At 42.9% G+C, this 24803-nt stretch overlaps 1 protein-coding gene across 4 annotated transcripts in view; it reads right to left on the bottom strand.

The window, feature by feature from the left end:
- hecw2b (HECT, C2 and WW domain containing E3 ubiquitin protein ligase 2b) overlaps window positions 1-24803 on the bottom strand; it is a 52577-nt gene that overhangs the window by 17005 nt on the left and 10769 nt on the right. For 2 of the 4 annotated variants that reach the window (XM_047803057.1, XM_047803056.1), the window contains 21 exons: window positions 20206-21103; window positions 15502-15609; window positions 15254-15348; window positions 13034-13109; window positions 11652-11821; window positions 11188-11330; window positions 10556-10656; window positions 9369-9982; window positions 8948-9251; window positions 8761-8862; window positions 8372-8522; window positions 7847-7947; window positions 7617-7741; window positions 6065-6250; window positions 5763-5897; window positions 4503-4605; window positions 3775-3871; window positions 3430-3513; window positions 3237-3346; window positions 2276-2396; window positions 2075-2188 (listed from right to left, as the gene is read on the bottom strand). In XM_047803057.1, the coding sequence (XP_047659013.1) occupies window positions 2075-2188; window positions 2276-2396; window positions 3237-3346; window positions 3430-3513; window positions 3775-3871; window positions 4503-4605; window positions 5763-5897; window positions 6065-6250; window positions 7617-7741; window positions 7847-7947; window positions 8372-8522; window positions 8761-8862; window positions 8948-9251; window positions 9369-9982; window positions 10556-10656; window positions 11188-11330; window positions 11652-11821; window positions 13034-13109; window positions 15254-15348; window positions 15502-15609; window positions 20206-20515 (3350 nt within the window). In that variant the 5' untranslated portion in view covers window positions 20516-21103. Of the gene's footprint in view, window positions 1-2074; window positions 2189-2275; window positions 2397-3236; window positions 3347-3429; window positions 3514-3774; window positions 3872-4502; window positions 4606-5762; window positions 5898-6064; window positions 6251-7616; window positions 7742-7846; window positions 7948-8371; window positions 8523-8760; window positions 8863-8947; window positions 9252-9368; window positions 9983-10555; window positions 10657-11187; window positions 11331-11651; window positions 11822-13033; window positions 13110-15101; window positions 15207-15253; window positions 15349-15501; window positions 15610-20205; window positions 21104-24803 lie in introns of those variants that run through there. The other 2 variants (XM_047803058.1, XM_047803059.1) reach the window with 2 other exon arrangements.

The raw sequence follows: 24803 nt of genomic DNA, 5'->3' as shown, positions 1-24803 counted from the left end.
TGCAGCCGTTTGCTAAAATCAGAAAAGTCCCATCTTGACAGAAAAAAAAACAAACAAATGTAGAAATGTTTGCAAATTTATTAAAAAAGTAAAACAGAAATATCACATGGTCATAAGTATTCAGACCCTTTGCTCAGTATCGAGTAGAAGCACCCTTTTGAGCTAGTACAACCCCTGGCAAAAAGTATGGAATCACCCCTCTCAGAAGAAAAAAAAGACAAGCACATATTTGCCACAGAACAAATTTCACTCAACAATCCAAACTTCTGGCTGAATAAAACACTTAAAAAAAAAACGCAAAGAAAGTACAGATCAAACGGAGGAAATAAATATGGAATCACACAAATCTGAGGAAAATTATATGGAATCACCAAATAAAAACACTACTAGTACTTTGTTGCACCTCATCTGGCTTTTATAACAGCTTCGTTTCTCTGAGGCATGGATTTAACTAATGACAAACAGTATACTTCATCAATCTGGTTGAACAGCCATTAGTCTTCTTGAGAAAGTTTTTCACATCTAGATTTGGGGATCCTCTGCCATTCTTTCTTGCAGATCCTTTTTAATCCCTTCAGGTTGGATGGTGAAAGTTGATGGACAGCAATTTTCAGGTCTCAGATGCTCGGTTGGGTTTAGGTCAGGGCTCTGGCTGGGCCAGTCAAGAATGGTCACAGAGTTGTTCCGAAGCCACTCCTTTGTATTTTAGCTGTGTGCTTGTTGGAAGGTGAACCTCCGGCCCAGACTGAGGTCCTGAGGTTTTCTTCCAGGATATCTCTGTACTTGGCCGCATTCATCTTTCCTTCAATTGCAACCAGTCGTCCTGTCCCTGAAGCTGAAAAACCACCATGTAGCTGCTGCCACCACCATGTTTCACTGTTGGGATTGTATTGAGCAGGTGATGAGCAGCGCCTGGCTGTCTCCACACATACTGCTTAGAATTAACGCCAAAAAGTTAAATCTTGGTCTCATCTGACCAGAGGATCTTATTTCTCATAGTCTGGGACTCCTTCATGTGTTTTATGGCAAACTCTATGCGGGCTTTCATATGTCTTGCACTGAGGAGAGGCTTCCGTCTGGCCACTCTGCCATAGAGCCCTGACTGGTGGAAGGCTGCAGTGATAATTGACTTTCTGGAACTTTCTCCCATCTTCCTACTGCATCTCTGGAGCTCAGCCACAGTGATCTTTGGGTTCTTCTTTACCTCTCTCACCAAGGCTCTTCTCCCACGATTGCTCAGTTTGGCTGGACGGCCAGGTCTAGGAAGAGTTCTGGTCGTCCCAAACTTCTTCCATTTAAGGATTACGGAGGTCACTGTGCTCTTAGGAACCTTGAATGCTGCAGAAATTCTTTTGTAACCTTGGCCAGGTCCGTGCCTTGCCACAATTCGGTCTCTGAGCTCCTTGGGCAGTTCCTTCGACCTCATGATTCTCATTTTCTCTGACATGCACTGTGAGCTGTAAGGTCTTATATAGACAGGGGTGTGCCTTTCCTAATCAAGTCCAATCAGTTGAATTAAACACAGCTGGGCTTCGATGAAGGAGTAGAACCATCTCAAGGAGGATCAGAAGAAATGGACATCCTGAGAGTTAAATATGAGTGTCACAGCAAAGGGTCTGAATACTTATGACCATGTGATATTTCTGGGATTTTTTTCTGTCAAGATGGGGTGCTGAGTACATTAATGAGAAATAAAATGAACTTTTTTGTTTTAGCAAATGGCTGCAATGAAAAAAAGAGTGAAAAATTTAAAGGGGTCTGAATACTTTCCGTACCCACTGTATGTACAGTATAATGTCTATAACTCCAGACGTTGTTATGCAGTATATATAAATATTGAGAAATGAGAAAATGATCTCAATAAATAGATAGATAGATAGATAGATAGATAGATAGATAGATAGATAGATAGATAGATAGATAGATAGATAGATAGATAGATAGATAGATAGATAGAGAAAGAAAGAAAGAAAGAAAGAAAGAAAGATATTGTAGTGATGTAGTAGGATAATTTTTCTTGTATTACAAGTGCATCATCAATACAGACAATGTGTGAGTAATTTTTTTTACTCACCCCTCCTCACCGACGAAGCTGACGTAAAGTTTACTTCGCTGCAAGTCCTTTCTGGAGTAACACATGATCTGGTTGAAGGCATCTTCCAGCAAGTGATCTCTGCGCATGATCAGTCTGAAACGAAACACAAATTCAGTGAGGACTGTATAATGACGTGTAAGTACACATTTATGTCACAGTTAAACATTTTCACATGCTTACTTGACTTTCCCCGGCCCCTGGCCATAGCCCTTGGTCTCAAGCTTGCGGTAGAAATTGCGGAGTTTGGCTTCGAAGTCTCGCTTGTAAGGCGCAGGAGCACGGGCGTTGGCTCGTTGTGTGCCTGAAAGAACGATTACATTTTATAGTATGGTTACATACTGTACAGTATGTGGTGACAAGAACACACTGGGAAGAGCTTCCAGTTAAACATGGAAACGTGAACTGCCCTATTGTAAAACTGAATAGGTTACAATGACTTATCACACAGAACAATAATCATACATGACTGAAAATAAAGGACTTCTAACATCCGGACAACGGACTTCTGCACCCTTGAGAGCAAAAAGAGCTTTGGAGAAGGTTTTGAAGAGGAAAAGTGAATAAATGTCATATGGTTAATTTTACTTGTCCTTCAAATTACTATGTTAATTTTTGTTTGTTAGTTTTGATTTTTTTTTTTTATGTATTGTAGCTATTTTTGGACGAACGATTGTGTTATTTTCTGGTTGTAAAACAAGGATAATGTCGATGACTCAACGTTTGTAAATTCTTATTTGCATCCAAAAATGGACTTTGTACTTTATTGTGTGTATAGCTGCAACATCCCATGGCTACATGTGGCAGCCTCTGAGTATTTCAGACCTGCATTGTAAAAGGTAAAATCATTACGACTCTATGGTCAATAAACCGAGTTTTGCTACAGCCAATAAGCAGGTGTTGGCTGACTAAACATTACCTCAGATTTACAATCATTTCCACATCATTAATGTTCTGTGGAAACGTGTGTGTTAGAGACGAAGGAAAGCGATCTTCCGAAGAGATGTTAACCAGCTTCACTGATGATTTTTGTCACTCGTGACAGTCGTAATGCGATTTGTCATGCAATTATCCAATCAGAGAACCATGTGGCAATAAAAGAAAAAAAATTTTTTGGAAGCGCCCTGTCGACAAAAACACTCACCGGGCGAGTTCTGCGGGGAAGAAACCGGAGAACCCCGTGGAGACTGACAGTAGCTGGGATGCAATAAGGCATGGGGGGGCACATACGACATCACTTCCTCTTCAAACAAGCTGAGGAATCAGATACGAGAGCGGTCATTCGCTGAACGCTGAGGAAGAGTTCGGCGAGATCAATCACCTCACAGGAAACTCACCTTAGCAAAATGACCAAATCTGCATCGCTGGAGAGTCGCACCAAGCCGGCCGCGCCCTCGTTCCGGATAAACTGCACCTTCTCCCTGCGAATACAAAAAAAACAAAAACAACAGGAATATGACATTTATAACACAACATGAGAGTCTTCTAAACATAAGGAAATTAGAGATTCTGGTCAGAAAGTTATACTGACACAAAACTATAACCGTACTGATGATGCTAACTAGCTAGCTAACCACCATGATCCAGACATCTACTGCGTATGCTACGTAGCTAGCTAACTCATTTGACAGGATTTCCTTGTGGGATTTTAAGCCATATTTATTGTATAATGGATTAAGTACCTGAGTGAGTGATTCCTACTGAACTCGGGCTGTCTCTCCTGCAGGATCTCAAATATGTTTGGCTGCCTTAAAAAGGCCACGATCTTATCGTTGTATGCTGCAAATACGAAATGCAGTATAAGTACATAAAATAACATAAATAAAACCATTTCAAATAATAATAATAATAAGCCTTTACATAATAAATGTCTGAATTAAAGATATATATCATACATCATCACTGCTCACTGGGTAGCAGGTCTCAGTCTAACACCTTCATTACTCAGACTGATTACAGTCATTAAAAATGCTTTGCTGATAGCATTAGACGTCACATTATTATGTTGCCAAAGCTAGTGTACGTAGTTGTTGTGCTAACGCACAGACGACACAGAACGATGACGATATAGCTCTATTTCACAAATTAAAGATGGCAATAAACCAAACTGTGCACTGGACGTGTCTACAGCATCTTCTTACAATACACATAACCTTATAAAACATCATAAAGGATGCTAAATTCATTGCTAGCAGCAAACGACGTACGTTACGTTCACGTACAGAGCTGTTAGCCAGCTTAGAAACAGAGAGATCTAGTATAGTTAAAGGAAGTAGCCTTATTTAACACTGAATACTAATCATTTAATCACTCATCAGGATTAACGACCCGCCCGATAAATCAAAATGAACCAGTTGAGACAACGAGTGTAAACAAAGCAATTACAAATTACACAAACAACTGAACATACCGACGGGTACCATGTCCTGGCAATGATTGCGTCCGGCAGCATTAAAAGTGTTGGTCGGCCGGGGCAGGACGGTAGGACCGGCGTGACGTGGATCATCGACCACCTGTAACACAGACGTACTTTTACTCATGGCAGCACACTTTTTTACTTGCAGAGGATTACAGTGTGTTCATTTGAGATTTGAGCCTGCAGTACAAAGCCTAACACAATTTACAATCAAAAGCCCATCACTTTTTCTACATCACTCCTGATCTAGTAAATACGAGCAGATACATTTATATTTCCATCATTTGGACAGTTAGCTGGTTAGCATTTGGTTCTCTGTCTGTACTATTTCATATGTGTTGATGCATTGGTGCAGATCAGAACTTGTTGATTTCTAACGTGTATTTAGAAAGTCTCCAATTTTGCTTAATGTACAAAGAGTCAACAATAATTAAAGAGATCGCATCGTGTGCGGAGCGAATAATGAGTCAAATATTTTACGGTTGGTGTAATGAACAGTTTGGATATTCAGATGATCCTTTATTCATGTGGCTCAGGTAATAACTGATATAATTTTGTCTCATAGTTAGCAGGATGTTAGAATAATGTGGGTGTGACCCTGGAGAAAGAAAGCTGTTGATGTGTGTGTGTGTGTGTGAGTGTGAGTGTGTGTATGTGTTTCTGTGCGTGTATGTGTGTTTCTAACGTGTGTATTTAGAAAGAGTCCCCGATTATACTTTATGTACAAATAGTCTACAATAATCATGCTCAGTGCTCACTGACATCACATTGTGTGCAGAACAAATAATGAGTCAAATATTTCACACACACTGCTTGTTAAGATCCCATGACAAATGATAATGATATTAATCTCTATGTTCCGATGTTCTAAATAATGTTTGTTAATAAGAGTCAGAGAGAGAGAGAGAGAGAAAGAGAGATAGAGAGATAGAGAGATAGAGAGAGCATGAGAGACAGAGAGAGAGAGACAGAGACAGAGAGAGAGAGAGGGAGAGAGAGAGGGAAATACAGAGAGAGAGCAAAAGAGACAGAGAGGGAGATACAGAGAGAGACAGAGAGAGAGCGACAGAGAGAGAGAGTGAGAGAGAGAGAGAGACAGTGAGAGACAGAGAGAGAGGGAGATACAGAGAGAGAGAGAGAGAGAGAGAAAGAGACAGAGAGAGAGAGACAGTGAGAGACAGAGACAGAAAGAGACAGAGAGAGACAGAGACAGAGAGAGAGAGAGAGTGAGAGAGAGAGGCGTTTCTCTCTCACCTCTCCAGCGCTGTGGCTGCGCTGACGGCTCAGGTGCTGGCGATGAGCGAGCAGGCCGCTGGGCCGAGCACTTTGCAGAGGTAACCTCGGGTCTATGAAGGTGGTGGAGCGACAGTTGTGGTCCACAAAAAACGTCTGGAGAAAAACAAATCAAAAGACAGAAGGTGAGTTGGCAAAATCACACGGGCATTTTTGTTGCTTCAATAAACGTCTCGTACTCTGTGGTACTCGACGTATTAATGTAGCTCTGTAGCGATGAAGGAGAAGGTAAAGCCGAGCAGGAGATACAGGAGGACGCTCACCTTGCCCGTGTGGTCGTGTTTCATTTCCCAGCCACGTGGCAGCTCCAGTTGCTTGTTGGCGAAAAGGTTGAGGAAAGTCACCAGGTCTCGGTTGTGCTGGTAACGTTCGAAGTGGTGCGCATCACGCCGCACCTTACTGATCATGTGCTTCAGACACGTGTTACTCGTAAACATGCGGTAGGCACTCTAACAGGACAGGGGAACGAAACAGAGCTTCATATGTACAAGATTTCAAACATATCACGTCATTCAGCAGGTTCTCACTCGACATAAACATGCTGGAGTATTTTTCATTGTTTTTTTTTTTAGTCTTTTGAAGTTAAACAGAAAAAAGCACAAGACTAAATTAGTTGAATTAGTTATTTATATTTATTGAAGAATGACATCATACTTTTGTATCCATTTGGATTTAAACTTAAAGGTGCGGTCTCCGTTGTTTGAGAAATGCTTCAGAAAACTGAGTCGGGACGACAAACTAAACAAAAATCAAAACAAACGTGTAGCCAATGAGCAGAAAGGGGCGTGTCTTGTCGATATGGGCGGAGAGAGTGTTCAGTGCGCATGTGTGACATTAGCAGAAAGCGGTTTTAACATCGACATGGAGGATAAAAACAAAGAAAGAAAGAGAAGAAAGACTTACGATAAGGACAAGAAGTAGGACGTGTTAATATAGGATCAGCTTTCCAGCGCTGGAGAGAACTGAAGGAGCAGGAAGTTGGCCACATATTCACAGGTTGGAGTTTCCCGAGTCAATAACTCCTGAGCTAAACGCTGTTACTACACAAATAACACCTCTTTTCTATCGTAGTAATGTAGAGAGGCAGCTACAACCGCGTTTTGTGTAGTAACAGCGTTTAGCTCAGGAGTTATCGACTCGGGAAACTCCGACCTGTGAATATGTGGCCGACTTTACTTAAGACGCCGAGGCGCTTTTTTCCTTCTCGATAGGTGAGTAACGTTGGTTTTGCTTTGTTACACAGAACTAATATATGCCTTTGTCCTTTACATCATTATGCTTGTGTGGCATTTTTGCTTGTTTGTTTATCTACAATCGTATTGTTCTTCCCTTCAGCTATGATAAAGACACGTTTCTTTCTGTTAGTCGCCTGGGTTACGTATGTATGTGTGGGCGGAGCTATAAATACAGGGGTGAGACCCGTTTGGGTTAGGGGCGTGTTTGTTTTGGTGATTTTATATGTCAAATATCGGAGACCCCACCTTTAATGATGTGGAACATCTAATAAACAAGTCAGTCCCTTTTATGGCTTTTGTTTGTCTGTCTGCAGATCATCTCCATGGCTAAACTGACAGACATGGGAAATCACTGTATTGTACTGAATCTGAGGCAGTGCGAGATCTTTTGTAGGGCTACAGATTCTATACAGAAGTACTGTTTAAACAAACGGGTTCTGGCTCTGAGGTTCTGATCCGTATCACTCTCATGAGACTGCTCATTAGCAGGGGCTGGTTTTTGTGTGGAGCAGCGAAAACCTGCCTAAAAATAAAACCCCACCACCCTACCATAAGCTCCAGAGCAGAGAGAAGGACTCACAGGGTTGGAGTGGAGTACGCTAAAGAAGTCGGGGCTGGTGAGAAATTTGGCGCTGGGCGACTGTAGTAGCAGTGAGAGACGTGAGCAGTAGTTAGCAGATCCAACCGCTACATCCCTGCGGTACTCTGGATGACAAAAGATGATAATAAAATAATAAAATGTGTTTTGTTTCACCGTAACGGTATGTAAACGTTTATGATAGTGCACCATGTCAGTGTGTGTCTTTGTACCAGGAATGGTGTGATGCATCAGGTCTGTGTCGTCTGAGGGCATCTCTGCTGCCTGCTCCTCTGTGCGCTCGTTGGTTATTGTTCTCCGGATGCTCTGATACCTGAGTGTGAGTGAAAGAATGACCAGAAAATATTATAATAGTTCATCTGTATTATCAGGGTGAGAAAGTGAGAGTTAGTCCGAATCTCCTCAGTGCTTTGTGATCAACTTAATGTGTGTGTGTCTGTGTGTTTGTGTCTGTGTGTGTCTCTATGTATGTGTGTGTATGTGTCTGTGTTTGTGTGTGTGTCTGAGTCTGTGTGTGTGTGTGTGTGTGTGTGTGTGTACTGTATGTGTATGTGTCTGTATGTGTGTGAGTCTGTATGTGTGTGAGTCTGTATGTGTGTGTCTCTATGTGTGTGTGTATGTGTGTGTGTGTGTGTGTGTGTGTGTGCGTGTGTGAGTGAGAGAGAGAGAGAGAGAGAGAGAGAGAGAGAGAGAGAGAGAGAGAGAGAGAGAGAGAGAGAGAGAGAGAGAGCACATACCGGCGGTTCAGTTGCTCCATCTGCTGGATGGAATTGGACCTCTGCAGGACTTGAGGAGCAGCCGGAGCAGTGGGCCGCTGCCAGGTGGTGGTTCTGTTCACATGATCCACATAAAAGATTCTCCCATGGCTGTCAATGCGAGCCTCCCAGTCTGCACACACACACACACACACACACACACACACACACACACACACACACACACACACACAGAGATTAGAGTTTTAAAGCAAACACTTACATGTAATAAACTCATCATCCAAACGGCTACCTGCAACATGATTATATGATTTATTCCAAAATGTTTTTATAGTTACGTTCAAAGTTGCAGAACTTTACACACACACACACACACACACACACACACACACACACACACACACACTCACTTGGTGGTAGCGGTTCGTCCACTCTCTGGTAGCGGCTGATGTCATGACGCACCGCTGGAAGAGAGCGGACGGGTTGATGACCGTTCACCTGAGCGCTGGCTCCTAAAGGATCACATCCACATCTTCTAATCACACAAATTCCACCACATTATATTAAAACAAACAACAATAAACAGAAACTTCATACCTAACTCCCCGTCCGTTTCCGCCGAGTCGGTTCTCCGTGTTCCTGAGGACTCTGTCCCTTCTGCCTGTGATTCCTCCCCTGATGCTAACAAGCTCTGCCTCCTTCTCCACACCTCGTTATTTTCTTCCTGTCCATTGGCTTCGTTAAGCCGTTCCTGAGAGACGACAGGCTCCGGTTGGTCACATGCAGAAGCTCCACCCTCTGCACTAGCTACACCACAGCTAGCTGTGGAGGTTTCGGAAACGGTGGCTTCGCTCACTACAAAGACAGCCTCGCTCGCGCCTTCGGCGGCTGCATCTTTATCCTAAAGGGTGTCGAGTTAGGTTTAAGGTTAGTGAACAAAGATGAAACATTTACATAAAAACTATAAAAATTACTACACAATAAAATCTGCTAAATTTCTACTAAGTACAAAACTCACCTGAGCTGCAGGAATCAGGGATACAGACTGGGATTGGGCGGTTGCACTGGCTGCTCCTTCCTGGCTCCCTTCCACTTCGCCGTTTTGGGCCTTCGCAGTACCGCTAGCCGACTGTGAAGGCGCTGTGTCTTCACTAGCAGTGGGACTCCTCTCTCCCTCTGTCTTACACCCCTCCATCTGCTCCTGTTCAGATGCGACTCCATTGGCCATCCCTAGACTGACGTGTGCTTCTTCGTCTTCGTCCGAGTCGATGTGCAGCATCGCGTTGAGCCGCGTATCAGTGGGGAAGCTGGAACGCAGTTTAGGTGACGCCGCTCCAAGGGGTCGATCTCCAGGACCATTCTGAGCCTCAATGGTGTCGAGATAATCATTGAGAGATGTCTGCCTCTGGGCGTGTCCTAAATCGATGACTACGTCCCTAAGATTGCGCTCTTCGTCAGGTTCCGACGGACCGTCGTCAGTCCTAAAGGTCTCGTTATGGATAGAACCCTCAGAGCAGGTTGGAGATGCAGTTCTGGGGATGCGGACAGATGGAGGGACCACGTCCTCGTCATCAGAGGGGCTGCCCGGGTCTCCGTTCACAGAAGCAGCCCCCAGGAGGGAGCCCATAATATCTGATCAAGTGATAATAAATACATTAGCACTGATGTACGTCTAGTAACCTACTTACACACAATTATACGCTCCGACTCCTGCTATTCCTACATGATTTGCTTTCCTTATTCACTGCCACATGTTTGTCCCCACATTTATACAGACATACACTTCCACCTACACACACACACACACACACACACTCAATCCCAAACTTACACTCGCCTTCATTCCCTTACATTCTGTCCCAGATAAAGGTTCTTCCTCTCTTATGTTCTGTTACTCATTCAGTTTGACATAAATATTCCCTATTTGTTTAGCCCCATTAACACTGTTCCAGTCAATATGCTCTATTTGTTTACTGTCACTGTTTCAGCCCTGTTGCTTTAGCCTCTCTCTCACTCAGCACCACTGCGTCTTCTTTCAGACCCATTGGGTCATTTCTCACTTGTTTATGTTATTTATTCCGCCCTACTGTTTCACACCCACTGGTTCAGTCCCATTCATGGACTCCCACTGGTTCAGACCCCCCCCAACGGTTTAACCCTTATAGATTCCTACTAGTTCAGCTGCTCTTGCTCACTCCTACTCACCCTCGTGTCCAGTAGATGTGATCTCCACCCTGAACTGAAGCTGACCACTTACATGGTCCGTGGGCAAACGGCGACACAAAGTATAGCTTACAGGCTGATCCCTGGTCAAACACACACACACACACACACACATATATACACACACATACACACACACAAACACACACACACATATATACACACACACACACAAAGAAACACACACACACAAACACACACAAACAAACACATACACACACACACAAAACACACAAACAAACACACACACACACAAACAAACAAACACAAACACACACACACACATATATACACACATACACAAACACACACACAAACACACACACACATACACACACATAAACACACACACACAAACACACACACACAAACACACACACACACACAAACACACACATACACACACACACAAACACACACACACAAACACACACACACACAAACAAACACACACAAACACACACACACAAACAAACACACACACACATACACAAACACACACATACACACACAAACATGGCAACAACGTAATATTAATATACAATAAAATTAACAGTGGAATCTACAAATCTTTTTAAAAATAATATATTTGTAGTCAGTGCTCTGTGACGAACCCCGCCGCATGTCTCTCCAGAAGTCTCTGCACAGGTATGGTCAGCTGACCCAAAAAGCGCTTGATGATTGGCCGACTTTTAGCAAATTTGTCCTTCACCTCGATCTCCAGAACATCGGTCATGAGTGCGACGAAGGTGTATTTCTACAAGAGGACAGACAATGTAATAAAGATATAAACTGCGGTCATTTACGCATACACAACTACAGAAATCTGGAACAGCATTAAAACTCAAATTAATCCGTCTCTGATACAGCTTTTAGATTAGAGAGCCATTAATAGTCATTTTTAATAAGTATGCAAAAGCAGACATATACTTTTTAACCTGTTCTCATTTAACGTGCGTTACATATAACGCACTAGGTGGAGTGTACAAGATAACTGTTATATCATAAGCCAAGTATTCAGTCTGCACATCGATGCACTGAAAATGTGTACTGGTGTGTGTTTGTGTGTGTGTGAGACCTCTCCATGCCACACAGGGTTGGTGGTGTTGGAGATGATGGAGGCTCGTCTCTCTTGGCCGTGGTGTGTGAAGGCAGGAAAGCCGCTGCGTTTTCCAGGCTGGATGCTCATCTTCAGATACGGGTCCGGATTAAAGAACATGCCTTTCTTAAGGCCCTGAGCTCTGATGTCTTCAAAACACACAGACACACACATTATCAAAGCTGAACATGGAGTGTAAATTAAATTGAATATATAAAACACCTCAGAAACATTGGATAAAATAGTCTTATTATTATAGATTATTATTTATATTAATTTGTAATATAATATAATTTGTAATAATATATCAGGGGGGGCACAGTGGCTTAGTGGTTAGCACATTCGCCTCACACCTCCAGGGGGGTACTCCGGTTTCCTCCCCCGGTCCAAAGACATGCATGGTAGTTTGATTGGCATCTCTGGAAAATTGCCCGTAGTGTGTGAGTGTGTGAGTGAATGAGAGTGTGTGTGTGTGCCCTGTGATGGGTTGGCACTCCGTCCAGGGTGTATCCTGCCTCGATGCCCGATGACGCCTAAGATAGGCACAGGCTCCCCGTGACCCGGGAATAGTTCGGATAAGCGGTAGGAAATGAATGAATGTATTATATCACCAATTAAAGGTGGGGTCTCCGTTGTTTGAGAAATGCTTCAGAAAACTGCGTTGGGCCGCCAAACAAATCAAAACAAACGTGTAGCCAATGAGCAGAAAGGGGCGTGTCTTGTCAATATGGGCGGAGAGAGCGTTCAGTGCGCATGTGTGACATTAGCAGAAAGTGGTTTTAACATCGACATGGAGGATAAAAACAAAGAAAGAATGTGAAGAAAGGCTTATGATAAGGACCAGAAATAAGACGTGTTAATATAAGATCAGCTTTCCAGCACTGGAGAGAACTGAACATCTTCCGTGTGAAACAGAGATAAACCTTTCATGGTACAACACACAGTACTACAAAAACACATTTGTATTACCATAGTATTACTCGTTGTGTTCATTTATTGATAAAAAAAAATATCCGTTCGGTCAGCTGCCCCAGCAGGTTCGGCCATAATACTTGTCTGCGTTATACTTGAGTTATACATGTCTGGTGTATGTGTGGGGCGGAGCTATCAAAACAGGGGTGGGACCCATTTGGGTTGGGGCGTGTTTGTTTTGGTGATTTCAAATGTCAACATTGGCTTTCAAACAACGGAGACCCCACCTTTAAATCTGCAAGTAATCACGCTTTTGCTTTTAACTTGTATTGACACTCATTGTCCACAGGGGGGCAGTGCAGACATGGAGGACGCATGTGTAGGTGTAAATGTGCAAGCTTTTACACCAAAAATATTATTTTTATTTTTTAATTCCTGGTTCTAGCTACCTGATAAGGTGAAGCTGACGAGTTTCCGGCAATGCTCAGCTACAGACTGACCGTCCACTTGTCCTCCTGTTCCAGCCTACATCAAGGAGAGAGAGAGGGAGGGAGAGGGAGAAGAAAGAAAGAAAGAAAGAAAGAAAGAAAGAAAGAAAGAAAGAAAGAAAGAAAGAAAGAATCTAAACACACAGCTACACCCTTTCTTGTTTTTTTTCCCCTCCATGATGGAGAGTTGACTCGTAGAAATCGTCCTTCACGCTGAAAGACGGACTACACTAAGCTCGGACCATCTGGACACACGGTATAATAAATCACAGCAGCCTGGCTGTTCACCAACGTAACACAATTCACAGGATTAGTGCGCAGACGTTTCATATAAAATGAATTTGTGCCAGTTGCTTTCAAGGCACACGGGGATAGATGAGGAGAGGCAGGAAGAGGGAGGAAGGAGATGTTTACAGTTCATTTAGTGCATGCTCCCAAATTATTTAATTTAACTGCAGTGCACTTGCACGTTTATAACTCACGGACTCCGGATTTGTTCAAAAGCTGCACGAAAGTGTGTGAATGCACAAAAATATTACGCATCTCTTTTTAATCAGAACAAAATACAGCACAGTGAAAGTCTTTCTTCCCAAATCACAGCGCAGGGTCAGTTAGGGTTAAGGGCCGGGCTCAGGGGCCCAACAATGGCAGCTTGGCAGTGCTGGGGCTTGAACAAGCCTCCAATCAACAACCCGGAGGCGTGTCCTATGTATCTGTCATTCAAGGAGGCGTGTCCTATGTATCTGTCATTCAAGGAGGCGTGTCCTATGTATCTGTCATTCAAGGAGGCGTGTCCTATGTATCTGTCATTCAAGGAGGCGTGTCCTATGTATCTGTCAGTAAAGGAGGTGTGTCCTATGTATCTGTCAGTAAAGGAGGTGTGTCCTATGTATCTGTCATTAAAGGAGGCGTGTCCTATGTATCTGTCAGTGAAGGAGGCGTGTCCAATGTATCTGTCAGTGAAGGAGTCGTGCTCTATGTATCTGTCAGTCCTAATAAAGGAGGCGTGTCCTGTGTATCTGTCAGTCCTAATGAAGGAGGCGTGTCCTATGTATCTGTCAGTCCAATTGGAGGAGGCGTGTCCTATGTATCTGTCAGTCCAATTGAAGGAGGCGTGTCCTATGTATCTGTCAGTCCTAATGAAAGAGGCATGTCCTATGTATCTGTCAGTCCAATTTAAGGAGGCGTGTCCTATGTATCTGTCAGTCCTAATGAAGGAGGCGTGTCCTATGTGTCTGTCAGTCCAATTGAAGGAGGGGTTTCCTATGTATCTGTCAGTCCTAATGAAGGAGGCGTGTCCTATGTATCTGTCAGTCCTAATGAAGGAGGCGTGTCCTATCTGTCAGTCCTAATGAAGGAGGTGTTGTTTCTATGTATCAATTCTACTGAAGTGTTTCTTTGTATTTGTCAGTTCTAATAAAGTTGTTGTCTCTGTACCTGTCAGTTTGAGCGAAGGAGGCATGTCTTTTGTATCTGTCAGTCCTAGTGAAGTGGGCATGGTCTCTATAAGTCAACAAACCACAATGTATCAAATATTCAAAGAATACAATTAACCAGCTTGAACACTGTGTGTGTGTGTGTGTATGTGTGTGTGTGTGTGTGTGTGTGTGTGTGAGAGAGAGAGAGAGAGAGAGAGAGAGAGAGAAAACTTAGTTGTGTGTACGCCTCTCTTAAGTGCACATCTAAGTGTTTCAGGGGTGGGGGGGGCAGGAGCTGGAGAATTCTCGGCATGCCAGTGAATCTTATACGGTCTCTGTGGAACTGGCCAACACTCACCACATCACACACACATGCAACATTATGCGCTGAGCTCCTTAAATCGCTCAATTAAAGCATCCATGAAGACAAATAATCCTAGTACAGTATGTATGATGTATAAAAGATAACCCCATTTTGCCTTGTATGGTTCGAGGCTTGATTTGGGAAACAGATTTTTCTCAGTAGAAGATGGTGAAGCATTCTTTATAACCTCCATGTGGGTAAGATTTGAGAAGGTTCTAACACTTTTGCATCACATACTCATTGTCACCTTAGGGGATGTTCCTGGCTCTGGAAGGTAAGAGCAGATTTTCAGGTGAAGTTCCCTTACACAACACAGCAGGGCCTGAGGGATAATCATATGAACACACACATACACACACTCACCAGCACACACACACACACACATAAACACACACTCACCAGCACACCAGGGTTCTTTACAGTGATGCAGGGTGTCATTGCTCTTAAAGCTCCACTCACTCCATGATAATACTTGAAGCAGATTTTGGTCTCAGCTGTGTGCATACACACAAAAACACATACATTATATACTATATATATATTAAATAGATTAAAATACCAATAAAATCAAGTTGTATTATGTTTAGACCACAGCCATTACAAGGCTGCTTTAAACTGAAATGCTGAAAATAATAAAATCCACTCACGCTCCATGAAATAAGGCCCGGCCTCCAGCCTCCAGACGATCTTTCCCTTCTGTGTCCCATTGACGCCGCGGTTCTTCGAGTCCCACACATTAGCTGGACATGTTTCATCTGGGGGGAAAAAAAACACACCAAACACACAAGTTTTAATCATAATCATAATTTTTGGGTTCATAACAAATAAAAACACAACGGTAGTATACTGATACAACAACACAATGTACTTTTAGGTCTGTAAATACAGCAGATTTGCACTAATCATGAGGAATGGGTGTGTGTTCGCTGTTAGCGCTGTGCTCCTACACGCCTCCAGCCGACTCCCATCTGTCTGACTCTGCTGAACGCTCACTGTGCCAGCAGATCTCTACAGTGTCACATTAACACTTAATGAATACTGCATAGAAGTCAAACGTACAATACACATGTGTGTGAGAAATACAGAGCTGCAATGCTGAATAAACCCTGCCTTGTACACTCATACAGCAAGGCGTTAATTATAAGACACGTTAGTTTAAAGGTGGGGTCTCTGTTGTTTGAAAGCCAATGTTGACATTTGAAATCACAAAAACAAACACGCCCCTAACCCAAATGGGTCCCACCCCTGTATCGATAGCTCCGCCCACACATACGTACGTAACCCAGGCGACTAGCGGAAAGAAACGTGTCTTTATCATAGCTGAAGGGAAGAACAATATGATTGTAGATAAACAAACAAGCAAAAATGCCACACAAGCATAATCATGTAAAGGACAAAGGTATATATTAGTTCTGTGTAACAAAGCAAAACCAACGTTACTCACCTATCGAGAAGGAAAAAAGCGCCTCGGCGTCTTAAGTAAAGTCGGCCACATATTCACAGGTCGATAACTCCTGAGCTAAATGCTGTTACTACACAAAACGCGGTTGTAGCTGCCTCTCTACATTACTACGATAGAAAAGAGGTGTTATTTGTGTAGTAACAGCGTTTAGCTCAGGAGTTATTGACTCGGGAAACTCCAACCTGTGAATATGTGGCCAACTTCCTGCTCCTTCAGTTCTCTCCAGCGCTGGAAAGCTGATCCTATATTAACATGTCCTACTTCTTGTCCTTATCGTAAGTCCTTATCCTTCTCTTTCTTTCTTTGTTTTTATCCTCCATGTCGATGTTAAAACCGCTTTCTGCTAATGTCACACATGCGCACTGAACTCTCTCTCCACCCATATTGACAAGACACGCCCCTTTCTGCTCATTGGCTACATGTTTCTTTTGAAAATTTAGTTTTGTTTGTCGACCCGACTCAGTTTTCTGAAGCATTTCTCAAACACCTTTAACCCCACCTTTAATGACGTCAGTATTTTCAAAAAGCTTTGAAAGTTTGGCTTTACATTGATTAAGCTCCATCATTGTGAAGTTTGAAAGCACCAGAACTTGGTAACCTTTCTAGAAAGAACCCAATGGCCATTGTAATGGATAAAAGCCATACAGCAGGAACTTAAAGGACTCTGTGGTATGAGAGGTCTAATAACATGCCTAGGGTGAAGCATGGTGGTGGCAGCACCGAGGACAGAGCCATACACTCAACCTACTCCAGATTGACTGAGCTTTCAGACTCAAAGTAAACATGCCCTTAATTGGTCTAATCAAAAAACAGAACCTAACAGAAGATCTGTGAAGAAACCAGAAGATGAAAGATCAAAGATGCTCTCCATCCAATTCTGACTGAACAGAATCTTCCTGGAAGAATGACAGAATCTGCCCCAAATACAGATGTGCAAAGCTTATAGAAACTATGCCAATAAGACACTTACAAAATGTAAGTATTGAAGAACATTTCTTCAATACTTCTTCAAGAACACTGAAGAACAGTAAATCTGAAGGACTTTTTCCACACTGTAAATTAAACAGTGTAATGGGTTTTTGTTTTTTTCAGATGACCCTGATCCAGAAGTGTAACATGTGTACGCTGAAAGCTGACCCTCACTGGTGCAGATTAGCCTCGTCCAGTGTGATCTACACTCTAGGCTTTCAGTCTATATCACTGGGCTGACACCGCAACATGACTCAATTCACTGTCTGTCATTTTACCACATAAAAATAAATCACAGCAAGAGTGATTGCGATCAACAGCTAGCACCGTCTTTCTCCGGCTAACATCAGCAGCCAGGAATCGAATGGACAAGGATGAGAGGAAAGGAAGAAAGAGAGAGGGAGACAGAATAAGACAAGCCTTTGTCCACCTTACACTCCTCACTCCACTTCATTGAAACTGCATCCAGAATTGAACCCTGCTCTCTGCCATTTCCCTCAGGAGCAATCGGAGCTGCTGCGTGACTGTAAGTGTAGCTCCAGGGAACACGTTGAGGTGGTGATCAATGTCTGGCACCGAGAGCCATTTCTCTGGGAGAAACCGTGCTGGAATTTCCCTGACTGGATCGATACATCCATGGAGCCTGTAGTAGGAGAGTAAGGGATCGGCTTTCCCCCTGCTGTCAGAGCCAGATGACAGGGAAGTGGTACAATGACTAATATGACCACAGCCAGGAGTAACCACAAGATGCAACACAGTCTCCGTGTAGGAACTTTGTAGTTGATGCCCAACAAACTAAACCCTGCCCTTTGTCCAGTCTTCAACTGCCCAGTTTGTTTGAGTCTGTGTTCATGAGTTCAGATTCTTGTTCTTGGCTGATACGAGTGAAGTCTGATGTGGTTTTCTGCAGTTGTAGCCCATCAACATCAAAGGGCCTTTTTACACTTGGTCACTTCATGTGTTGTCTCTGATCCGACAGCTATCTGATTTGTTAAAACTGTTCCATTTACATTAGACCACATAAACACGTCTCGGCGAATCGGACATCGATCCGATCTTTCTACTCCCGCCCAAAATGCTAACATATTTTACCTCATTTCCGGGGGAAATTGAAATGGAACACGCTTTGGTGTATGCGGTTTTCAGAATGCAATCAAAAAGAAGACGAAAAAAAGCCGGTTACAACGTTTATGCTACAAAAAACAGCGTTTACTGTTTGCCGCATTTTCGCTGGCAGCAGCAGCGCATTTTAAGCCCCGACGAGACACCTGGGTGAAAGATCACCTGCGAGTGAGGTACTTCCGTTTGGGAGGAGTACAGCGCTGACGTATGTGGCTTGAACAACCACATTCATTTACACCTGTCCAGTTTCATCTGAAACGCGTCCCAGACCTCCTCCTGAAGGGGTTTGAGCGATCGGATTTATATCCGTCTCGAAAACATTTCGGAGGGCATTTAGACCTGGTCTTTTTACCATCAGATGGCTATCGGATCACAGAAAACGCAGGAAGTGACCAGGTGTAAAAAGCCCCTAATCCTGATCAGTTGAGCATTTCGAGAAACGTTTCTGCTTATTACAGTAAAGTATTTGGGTTACTTCAGAGTTCCTGTTATCTCAAACCTACCTGGTCATTTCTCCTCTGGTCTCTCTTATAAATAAGGCTTTTACACGTGATATTCTTGTTTATTGCACTATTTTGTGTCAAATCCACGAAGATTAAAAGTTTCAGTCGTACTTAAACCAGCCATAATAAAAAGATTGTCACAAAGATCACATTTTTCCTCTTTTCTAATGTTTGTTGTGGACATTAACACAAGCTCTTGACCTTCATCTGCATGATTTTGTTATCTTAGAACAAGACAAAAGAAAATGATATATTGTACTGTATGAGTAATGACTTTGATACCTAATGTAGATAAATGCTAATCCTTTGCATAGCCACATAAATACTACCCAGATATTAGCATAAATACCTCGTTTGCCTTTGTGTTATTAAACTGCATTGTGTTTACGGTTCCTTGTGTCCGCTCAAACCAAGACCTACGAGTCCTTTTCAATCAGAACTCTTGAAAATCATAGGCTCTCTAAAGTGCCGAACACTACTGAGTAATTACGCTTAACCTTTGTCGTGAGTAACATGTCAAACAGAGTGATGGGTAAAGGCAAGGCAGCCATTATACTGCTGACTCAGTGTTATTCCATGCCTCCTGACTGGCCTTGTACAAGACTCGTACTCTCTCTCGCTCTCCCACACACGCAAGGTAAACATCGCTTTCATGCTCTCTTTCTTTGTTTTTATCCTCCATGTCAATGTTAAAACCGCTTTCTGCTAATGTCACACATGCGCACTGAACACTCTCTCCGCCCATACTGACAAGACACGCCCCTTTCTGCTCATTGGCTACACATTTGTTTTGATTTTTGTTTTGTTTGTCGTCCTGACTCAGTTTTCTGAAGCGCTTCTCAAACAACGAAGACCCCACCTTTAAATGGCTTGAATAATAATTCAATAAGCAGGCAAGAAGCCTTTTTTACATTTCCACCATTAAAGATGCAGAAACCCCAAAATGAAGCAAAACAAACTATACATAGCATAGAGCTTAATGCATTTGCAAAGCAAATTCTTTTGGTAAAGAAAAAACAGTATTGCATGTAGCTAACATGCTGTGCAAATGCATTAAGCTATGCGATGTATAGTTTGTCGCAAGACCAAAGACTTATCTGAAAATTGTGTGTTCATTGTGTAATTACTTGTAGTAACTTGTGATTGCCATAAACAGCATTGAATATTATTTTTAAATATAACAAAGTCACTGAATGACATTTTCTTTTTCACCCTCTGCATGTCTGCTATACAAATATTAACCAGCCACAAAACTGGTACAAATCCCCAAACTAAGCATGTGTACTAAATCTCACCAATGTGGTAAAGCCCGATCCAGTCTGTGGCATCCACCTCCTCCTTGATGTCCCAGGAGATGACGAGGTTTTGTCCTCTTCCCAGGGTGAACTGATAGGTGGAGGCAGTAAGGGAGGAGCGGCTGTCTGATGTAACCAGGTCCGTATCACTGTTGGCCCGTTGGAGACCCACCGTCTCGGCTGCGGTGCCTCCTCTAGATGTTCCAACATTGCCACTTCCGCGCAGGTTTTCCGGGCCCAGTGTGTATCGCATGTGTGGGTTGCGCCTTCGCACCACAAGAAGGTGCTCTCGTGCTGTGCTGGTGGCCATGGAAGGGTGGGGGGTGGGGTGACTAGGGGTATGGTGGGGAGAAGGGATGGGTTGGTGGGGGCGGGAACGGGGAGGGAGGACAGCTGTGGCCAGTGAGGGGCGAATGGTGGAAGTTGGGGGACAGAGGAATGAAGAAAGAAAGGCCTAAAAGGCCTAAGGAGAGAATTGGGATGTGACCCAACAAGGGCCAACAAACCCAAGTGCTCCACTGTCTCTACAGGCGCTGTCCACTTAAGGAACACCAATACACCTCCGCTCTTTCCTTTGACCTCACAACATTTGAAAGGAAACATTCAATCGGACAGAGACCGGGACTTACTGAACCCTCATGCAGAGGAGTGCTTGTGGTAATGCAGATCTACGTCTTACAAGTTCAGCCATATTCAGCGGCTTCATGAAATGACAGAACCAATAGAAATGATGAGTTTCAGGTACTGTCCAGATGCCATTTTCTGTCAAATCTGTTAAAAGTTCTGCAACAAGCCACTGAGTCAAGAAAGGCAACGGTGAGAAATGTTGATCAACCTGATCAATTAAGGTCCTCGTGGTCCACGTTGTGGTCTCAAAGTGACACATTCAAGTAGATACCTAAAAGACAAAAGAGAAAAAAATGGGTAAGGTTTTCATACTGAGGCTGAACTAGGTGCGATTTACAAATGACCTGTTAATGATGATGATGATACAAACAATCCTGCATGTGCCACTGTACAATCCCCTGCCAAATGGCAAGAGTCAATTATATTCAATGAACTGTTAACAACTTTGGCAATAAATCGCATTGTGCATCTTATGAGAAATCTTTTTCTGCAGAAAGCAACAGGATAAAAAAGAAAAAGATCTAGCACAACTCTTCCGGAAATAATAGTGAACAGAGAAAATTCATAAGATACACAAACAGCAGCAGTAGTTGATGACTACTGTAATCTGTTTCCTTTTCTGAAAGAGTCGAAAGGGCATTAGATGGCTAGAGAGGTGGAGGGATAGAGGCGACAATCTATTACAGTATCAGTGGAGAAGACAACTAACCTGTCTGATCAACTGAATGGCTGCCTTTTCTCCATCCATCCTGGCACCCATCAACCCAACCATCCATACATTTACTTGAAATCAAACCGGAAGCATTGCTTGCTCAGTATTCTATTCCATACTTGGTCTACACTTTTATAGTTTCTCCATCTATGCATCCATTAGTCCATTCAATTCATCATGCCCAAAACTCTACCTGTAGCCTCACATGGGTAAAGTAATTATTACCAGAGCTTCTCGGTGATTTTAGTCCCGTCCAAATGTGCCATCTCGGTAATCATTACGGACAATGTCAGTAAAGATTACGGCGACTTTTACCTTCTGTAAAAAGGTCCGGAAAAATTACCTCAGGTAATACTAATCCCGTCCGAATCGACCCGCTGTAAATATGTACGGTAAAATTCCGTCATTTCCTGTTTAAAAGTAGTTTTTGGCGCGTTTTGCAAGCATGGAGGCGCTTGAAACAGGAAGCAACGTCATACACACATGACGACAAGGAGGTTACTGTGTGGCGTAAAGTGAGTTACCCCTCCCACGTCTGCTAGTATTACTGAGATGTCTTGTCCCGTGCGAATTGGCCAATTAATATTACAGACGTCCTGAGGTAAAATTGCATTACTCCACGTCCCCACGTAAAACTAGTCCCGTCCGAATAGTGCTAATGTCAGTAAAGATTACGGCGACTTTTACCTTCTGTAAAAAGGTCCGGAAAAATTACCTCAGGTAATACTAATCCCGTCCGAAAAGACCCGCTGTAAATATGTACGGTAAAATTCCGTCATTTTCTGTTTAAAAGTAGTTTTTGGCGCGTTTTTCAAGCATGGAGGCGCCAAGTTTTCTGTTTGCGCACGTGATAACAGGAAGCAACGTCATACGCACATGATGACAAGGAGGTTACTGTGGTGCGTAAAACGAGTTACCCCTCCCACTTTTGCTAGTATTACTGAGAGGTCTTGTCCCGTGCGAATTGGCCAATTAATATTACAGACGTCCTGAGGTAAAATTGCATTACTACACGTAGCCACATAGAACTAATCCCGTCCGAATAGTGCTATAGACGCCTTCCTATTTATCTGCACATCTGTCTACTTCTCTTTTCACCCCTTCATCCAACCGTCCATTTAATCAATTACACAAAAACCCACCCTGAGGCACAATATGTACAGAATCTTCTGCCCTGCTTGGCCAACACCTCAGAAATTATGTTCTGAGCTGTCTGTTTATGTGTCTGTTTCATCACATATCCATTTAACCACCATTGAACATTTACCCCTCACTGCGTCTACTTACCCAAAACCCATTCCAAAGCATTTTCCAGAATTTAAGGACCTACTTCGGGCTGGGCGATAAAACGTTAACGATATGTATCGCGATAGACACGTGATTGATATCAATAAAGAATGTGTTCGATAAAATGTTCAATATAAACAGAGGTTGTAAAGCAAGTTTGGTTGCATTAACAATGTAATCGCTCTCTGATAACCTAGGGAGTGACACGCTCACAGCCAATCATGTAACAGTATCATGTTTGGTTGCGCCATATCCTCGTCTCGTGCCGGTCTGCTGGATTCCTCCACAGTAACCGGCGACTGATGAGCAGAAAATGAGCCGCAGCGAGCAGCTAATTTTTCATATTTCTGCAGGTTTTATATTACACACAATGTTACTGTAGTGTATCAGGTTTGTGTTTTATATTACAGATGTATCTCAGTCTACCTCAGGTTTATTTCTCTTTACAAAACACTGCACATATTTTACACACTTTACACTAAATTCTCACCGCACTAAATTCTCAGGTTTCTCTGTTTATATTTAACACTTTGCACACATTTCTTACATTTTCTTTCATTTTGCACCTTAAATGTTAGGAGATAATAGTTAAGTGTTCATTGTGACTTTAGACTCATGTTTACATTATAATTATTGGAGGTTTCCTGGTTGTCGACATTTCTGTCTTAATAACTGAGGGGATTCTGATCAGAGGAAGGTTAAGTTTCAAATAAAAATGTTTAAATGTAATATATTTTGCTCCTGGTCCTAAATTTAAATGGGTCATAAAAAATATCAATAATTATCGATATTGACCGATATGAACACTGATATCGTGATACAGTTTTCAGCCATATCGCCCAGCCCTAGACCTACTCGGCCTAAACATCCTGTTTGCACATTCATAAACCCAACTTCACATCATCACATGTACAGATTCTTCTGCCCTACTTGGCCTTACACCTTTGCAGTACTCTGTCTTGTTATCTACACATACCCTTCCTCACTCTCTCTCTCTCTCTCTCTCTCTCTCTCTCTCTCTCTCTCTCTCTCAGCCCTGCTTTCTAAAAGCGTCGATAAGCATGATTTTCCTTGGAGGATCCTAAATTAGCTTCGTCTGTCTGAGCTGTTGGGAAGGACTGTGAGGAACGGCATAATACGACTCGCCCAAACATCCTTCTTACACCTCAGCTTTTCTGGCAGTTTGGTGTTGGTTTATTTGATCAAACAGTTAAGGACCCACAAGACAAAGTTATTCTTTTACTAAGGCAGAATAATATATGCACACAGATGGACAAGGCGGAAAGTGCAAGATAACAGGCATGAGGAAGAGCAGAAGGCACAGCCTCGTCTGCTGAAAGAAAAACAGCTTCGATTTGCAGGAAATCTGGTTTGTACTCATTTATACTGGTTACTTGCAACACTAAACCAGTCTTGCTGGTGCTTTTTGCCGGTCTCAGCCAATCGTAATAAGGCCCCGTCCCAATTCCACCGATGCTCGATATTTTTCTTCAGTCTATGTCACACATGCTATAAATTCACAGGCACCATTGCTATTTTAACAAGAGGCGGTGATCACGAGAAGGAGCGAAGTAATCAGCCAGGCGAGTAAAACACAGACCTGAAGAGCAACACACACTGATGAGCGTAGCATCCTGTGCTTGAAAAAAAAGAGCTATAGCAAACTCACATTTTCCCAGAATCTTAAGACTGCCGATGAGGACGAAGCATTAAAAAAGAAGTGTGTTTACAAGCATCTGAACAGATGTCAAGAAACAAAGGCACAAAAAATAAACCGAACAAATCCCACTAAAGGGCGTATGATACATCCCCGCGACTTCTCGGGACATGATGTGAACAAAAGAGCTTCCATCACCGCGTTTACACTCAAGGTGAACAGGTCAAGAATAATCAACGTCTTGCAATCATTTCCTGTTTTTCTCGCAATCAAGGCACATAAGGACCATTAAAAGGGAAACAATTTGTTTTCATG

The sequence above is a fragment of the Tachysurus fulvidraco genome, chromosome 18, assembly GCF_022655615.1.
Source record: "Tachysurus fulvidraco isolate hzauxx_2018 chromosome 18, HZAU_PFXX_2.0, whole genome shotgun sequence".
Lineage (NCBI taxonomy): Eukaryota > Metazoa > Chordata > Actinopteri > Siluriformes > Bagridae > Tachysurus > Tachysurus fulvidraco.
The sequence above is the reverse complement of the archived record's forward strand: the minus strand, read 5'-3'. Positions and strand labels throughout refer to the sequence as shown.